Source organism: Coloeus monedula, assembly GCF_965178545.1.
Source record: "Coloeus monedula genome assembly, chromosome: 2".
In the NCBI taxonomy this organism is placed as follows: domain Eukaryota; kingdom Metazoa; phylum Chordata; class Aves; order Passeriformes; family Corvidae; genus Coloeus; species Coloeus monedula.
Genome location: NC_138782.1, coordinates 17,095,078 through 17,101,077, shown reverse-complemented (window position 1 = coordinate 17,101,077; position 6,000 = coordinate 17,095,078). Strand labels below are relative to the sequence as shown.

General features: G+C 47.3%; 1 protein-coding gene across 2 annotated transcripts in view; it reads right to left on the bottom strand.

Annotated features, from left to right (window-relative positions):
- Positions 1-274: 274 nt before the first annotated feature.
- The window catches only part of GALNT14 (polypeptide N-acetylgalactosaminyltransferase 14), a 94,072-nt gene continuing 88,346 nt past the window's right edge, over positions 275-6,000 (bottom strand). Inside the window, exons 14-15 of one of the 2 annotated variants that reach the window (XM_082277003.1) lie at positions 3,983-4,102; positions 275-3,406 (exon numbers count right to left, since the gene is read on the bottom strand). In XM_082277003.1, the coding sequence (XP_082133129.1) occupies positions 3,248-3,406; positions 3,983-4,102 (279 nt within the window). In that variant the 3' untranslated portion in view covers positions 275-3,247. Of the gene's footprint in view, positions 3,407-3,982; positions 4,103-4,256; positions 4,334-4,442; positions 4,497-6,000 lie in introns of those variants that run through there. The other variant, XM_082277004.1, reaches the window with a different exon arrangement.

Genomic DNA, 6,000 nt, shown 5'->3' with positions numbered 1-6,000 from the left:
GTAATTTTCCCAAGACACAAGAAGTGACTTACCCAGAGTTCATAAAGGCTGTCACAAAGCTCAACAGTCAGGATTAGAATCATATTTTCTACTTTATCTTCTGTTCTTTCAAGTCAGTGTAAAATGTTACCAAATAGCATTACTACCAAATGGCATTGGGGCTTAGGAAGCATTGGCATGGGAGCCCATCTAGATCCCAATCAGTCACTCCTGTCCCTGTTCACAGCATGATAATAATTTGTCCAGGCATTGAAAAAACACAAAGCAAAAAGGGTTCATCTGTTTTCAGTGTATTTTAATAAATGAAACAAACCTGAAGGTACGAGTTGGATTTCAGCAGCAGTTAACCTTTTCCCTGACACAATGTGAGGTCTCTCTGCAGGGGTGTTAAGCAGATTTGCTAAATGCCATATTGGGGCTAACTCTGGAGACTGTCAGACCATCACCAGCTTTATATAAAGCTCCCCAGGAGTCACAGGCTGATACTCTCAGGCTTCTCTGAAAACACGGCTGATCCACAGGGATAATCTCATTTCCTGGACCATGAAATAAGCTGTAGCCTAAGGGTTACAGCTGATGGCTGTTTGAGACACCATCACCAGTTTGGTAAGTGCTGCTGTTCCCCAGGTCTGTGAGGTACTTGGTGGCTGTTGGGCCTGCAAGAGACTTAGCTGAACTTAGTTGCTGCTCTCTGGTAGGGGACACCATGCCTGATGTCCCTCTCTCCACTGCCTGCCTTCCATTGTCCCCAGACGTGTTCACAGTGATCACTTAGCCCATGTTTTGGAACAGGAGGGGTTTGCTGTAGCATTTGTGTTTCCCAAAAGGCAAGAGAGCTGAAAAGCTGGTCAAACAACTCCTTCCTAAAACACATCCCTGCAGGTCCCATGGGTCCATGTGCCCAAGCACACACACACATATGTAGTGAGGTAGCTGTTTCTGCTAAGGCAAAGAACAGTTTAGAGAGCTTTGGCTGTCAGCAGAACAGAGATTTGTTTTCAGCTTTGGTGGAAAACAGTAAAGCTAGATAGGTCGGAGGTCCTGCTCAGAGTGTACCTGCCAGGTGCTGAACTTCAAAACCCACGCCGAGTTGTCTAGCAATTTGAATTTTCACAATCGAATTGCCAGCTGCTGGGCAGTCCCAGGCTGTGGGCACAGTACAGGTGTGAACGTGTTAAGCTCCAAGCTCTTGGGAGCTGCTTTCCCTTGTAAACACTACACAGGGAATAACTACCCCTTGCCTGTCATCACCGTTGTGAAAAGTAGATGTGATATTTCCCTGTTCAATTAAAAAGAAGCCCAAGGTCACTGCCCTCCTTTGTGAAATGGGTCCATTCCATTTTAAGTGCTCCCCTTTGTTTCCTGCTCGAGTGGTGGCATGGAAACAATGCCACCTCCCACCACGAAATGACAGCTTGCTCCAGCCCTTTCATAACAGAAGCCCTTGAGGCTGGCACCAAGGGAGCTTGATGAGGTTGGTAATCACTGCAGCACATGAAAAGCATTTTGCACTGCGACCCTTTGTACATAAAGAGCTACACTGGTTCTGCTTCTAAAGCTGGAGAGATTTAAACATATGACTTTCTCCCAGCACTGAGGGAGGAGAAACTGAGGCAGTAAAATCCTGAAAGCCAGCAATTTATTCAAGAAGGGATGCTGAGAGCACTTGAAGGCTTAAAGCTTATGGTATTTTACCTGCAGTCTGTGGCACAGGAAACAATGGATAGGATTCTCGCTAAATCCTAGCATTTTCAGAGACAGAAACTATGTTGGTTTTTTTTTTCAAGTCACATTGATAGTCCTGTGGAAGTTCTCTTTGAGAGTTGTTACCACAGGAGAGCTGTGTGCACAGCTCTTGGTGATGCCTGTTACCTGTGGCTGAAGGGACAGCTGCCCTGAAAGGCTGGAAAAGCACCTTCCAGTCTTCTATTCCTAACATCCCTCCTGAGAGCGTCTGTCCTAGTCTCCTTGGGCAGTCACCTCACTCCCACACAGTGACAGCACCTGACATGACCTCTGGGAAACGACTGATCTCCAAAAGCTGAATAAATCATTTCTGCCTGGTCTGCCTATGTTAAGTGACGTTGAGAGAGAGGTACATTGTGGCCCAGGCTTCCCTGCTCACAGGTGTGAATGGGGAATCCCAAACCTATTCTTCAGTACTTCACATCGTGGCCTACAAGGTAACTGGGAAGCAAACCCAGGTAATATCCCTTTTCCCTTCTCGGAGCAGTCTCTAATTTTAATTGTAAATTAAACCTTCAGTAGCAGCATTTTATGGGAGTCCCTTCATCTGTAGTTTGGAAATCGGGAGACAGAAATATGACACAATTACCTTCAATTACCAAAAATATTACTTTTATGGAAGAAAAGTGAAAATTTGATTTAGTCCAGATCTGAAGCAGAGCAGTGAGAGACAGTGAAATTTTAGGGGAGCTTTCAGTGACCCATGGCCTTCAGAGAGGAGAAATAATCATGTTCCTGCCTTTCCTCCCAGCTTGACAGAAGTTTATATCCTTTAATCTCACACAGTGAATCCTCTGTTTGCTTGGGCTTTGGAAATTCAACAAGCACTGTGTGCAGCTAGCACAGAGCAGGATTCCCCCATCACTCACTGTTCTGATCCTGGCCACAGCTGTAAATGCTGCTCTGCCTCTGTACACACAACATGGATGTGGATCAGGTACCAATTCCAATGTGCAACACGGCTCCACCCATGCTGCTGGCAGAAGACAGAAACATCCACAGCAAAGTGCAAAGGTAATTCAGGGTCTTCCACTTGATCCCTGGCGATGCTTCTTAGCAGCCCTTGGCACATCCCACCTTGTGCACCCGCCTCAACCCCCAAGAGCCACTGGGATGCTTGTTTTGCTCAGCCCAAGTCTTCTTTAGGTATTAAAGGCCCTTCTACCTGCGTTTTCAGGGAGATCAATCAATGCTGTGCACGCTGAAGTTCTGTACAGCCCATTGCAGGAGCCCCAGTATCCCTCTAAAACATTTCAAGCTTGGTTCTCTGCCATCCCCTTCTCCTTGACCATCACCAGGCCACTACCAGCTGCATGTCTGGCAGTTAACATCTGCTGTTCCACCTGGAGTGCTGTGTCCCATTTTTATTTGAACGATTCTCCTCCTGTCCCACAGCACACAAGGACGCCCAGTGGTTTGGATTTGAGCCCCGTCCGGTGCATCTCAGCCGCGTGTGGCCACGTCCCGGTGCCCGTCCCCGCCGTGCACATCCTCCAGCAGGTCAAGACATCACCATGTCCCAGCGCTGGCTCATGGCTGTGCTCTCACAGGGGTTGATGACGAGCTCTTTAATGCTCTCGTTCGTGTCCCCGATGGTCTCGGTGTCCAAGCAGAAGCGTGAAGCTATGTGCTCAATGTGTGACCCAACTTTGCCCCAGCGCTGAGGAGAGACACGCACAGCAGGAGAAAGAGGTGAACAAGCTTCCTCCCCACGATGCTTTTACTGTGCTGTTCCAGCATCAAGAGGACAGCTGTCACCAAGCCCTTGTGGCCTGATGCTGGCAAGTACAAGGTCCCCAAACCCACACCAAGCAGAGCACACGCTGAGAATTTTTCCGAACAGAAGCACACTCATTCAACTCAGCCTCTGCCTGGCTTCAGGAAAATAATATATTACTAACAGCTTTTTCCCCAGGTCACTGGTTCAAATGCCAGCTCAGTGATTAACTGCAGGGATATGTTAGCATCTGCTGCCTTACTGGCAGCCCATGTGAACTAAATTGCCAGTTTGGGTTTGACTTCTGCATTGAAGTATCCAGATCACCACCCTCACTAATAGACATCCTTATCAACACACTCATTTAAGAGGCAAAGGGCTCAACAGGCCAGAATCCATACTCCCAAAATGACTGTGCTTCCCAAATGAAGTCAGAGCACAGGCCATATAATGTGCACTAACACTGTGATGAAAGAAAGGGAACTTCAAAGAAAACGGGGGATCAGTGAAGGGGCTCACCTGCTTGTTGTCACCTTCTTTACAAGGTGACAGCAGCACCTGGGAACCAGGGAAGAGGGTGTACACAGACAAACAGAGCTGCTGCTGGCGGACGTGGTGGTTGTATGTGTACGTCCATTCCTGCACAGAGGAAGAAAAAGAAAGGTGGTGAAAGATCAGTGTTGATTCTTGCTATTCTTTTACCTGGAAAACAAACACTTTGGCTTGGATCCTGCCCCTTACAAAATCAAGCACAAACCTCACTGACTTCAACAGGCACCACGAGAGGTCATTAGGATGTTTCAAGCCTCCCCAAAATTGAAGCTGTCATTGGAGGATTGCAGGTACCAAAGAAAATGTCTACAAAAGATGCTGGAAGAACATGTTTCACGAGACAAAAGATTTCACAGCCAGAACTGGGCTGTGGTTGGAGAACAAAAGGATGGGAAAAAAGCAGAAGAGAGGCAGGAATACTACTAACCAGACAATGTGCAATCCTCTTTTTTCAGGGAAGAGCAGCAGAGATGCTTTCCAGCTGGCAGTGGGAGAAAAGAGGTGATACCTAGCAAATGCCTGCAACTCCTGGGATTCTGTTCCCAGGTATCACAAAAAAAAGGGGTAAAGCTCTGCTTTCTATCAAGGCAGTGGGACCAAATTTCAAAGGTTTGCTGTTCTGGGTTGCTATGACCACTGTTACTCCTGTTCCACTGGTCCACCTTGGAGGTTTTTTCTTTTGCTGCTTTTCATGTTCACCGGCTCTTTATCAGCTTCTCAGAAATAAACTTTGGAGGAGCTGATGTCTTAGGTTTTAACTTTTATATTTTTCAAGTCCTGTACTGCTTAGTGTGTAACTCTGAAGTTTTGTGTGCCCTGTTAACTACTGCTCTCTCATGCTAGTTAGACAGAACAGCCTCTCTAGGTTTGCTCTTCAAGGACACCAGGCCCCAAAATGTGTAAACCAAAGCCTAGAGAAGGGGAGGGGCGGGGGGGGGGGGGGCAAACTTGGGGTAATGACTTCATTAACTGAAGTTATAATTGGAGAATTAATCCTGATATGCAAATGAACCAAACTTATAAAAAGTGTGAAGAACCCATGACCCAGGGTCCATCTTGGGTGGAGCCTTTTGACTTCCCAGGGTGTACCTTCCTCTGAAGGCCCTTCAAATAAATACCTACTTCTATCCTCTTATTTTTGTCTAGCCTCTGTTTTTAGGAGGCCACCTCAAGGCATCAAGCAGAGACTCTTGTCCTGTGTGATGCTTACCAAACAACAGGAGATCTCTGGAATTACCATCTTTTTCACCACTGAATGTTTTTGGGAGAAAAAGAGGAGTAGCTGATAGTTTGATGAGGATTTCAAATGTGCTGGACAAAGCACTGTGGATGCACAAACACACTGCTTAGCCCAGGAGTGTTTCACAGAAGTTTACTCCAGCTGAGTAGTTTCTATCCTTACCTGTGCTCTTATTACCCAAGAGCACCTCCTGAGAGGATCCCAGCCAAGGGATGTCTGCCTCCCTGTTACCCATGTGTGTGCACAAGCAGACAAGAGCTGGTTTGGCTGATAGGAAACCACAAACCATGCTTTCACATAACCCTGGAGAGGGACTTCTGGAACAAGTGTTTTGCTTGTAACTTTATGTGAGCATCAACTTTAAAATTAGAAAGAGTGGGACTGGAAGGTTTTCTGAGGGCTCCCAGCCAGGGTACAAAGCAGGATCAACTCCTGCTGTGTGAATGGCTCTGAGCAGCAGCAGTGGGAGCAGATGGAAAGCAGGTTTCTGAGCCGTGGCAGGGCAGGTGAGCAGGGCTGGAGGACCAACAGCAGGCTGGTTTCACTATCAGAGGGCAATAACCCTGCTGCAGACAGCAAGGCCAGGGAGCAAGAGGCTTCCCACAAGAGCACCCAGGAGCCACGGCAGATGCGTTGACAGGATAGAGGCTATGAAAACTCTGAACCTGCTGTGAAAGAAAAGGTGCAAAGAGAAAGCAAACCAGCTGAGAGCTCAGACATTGAGGAGTCAGAGCCCGGTGAGAAG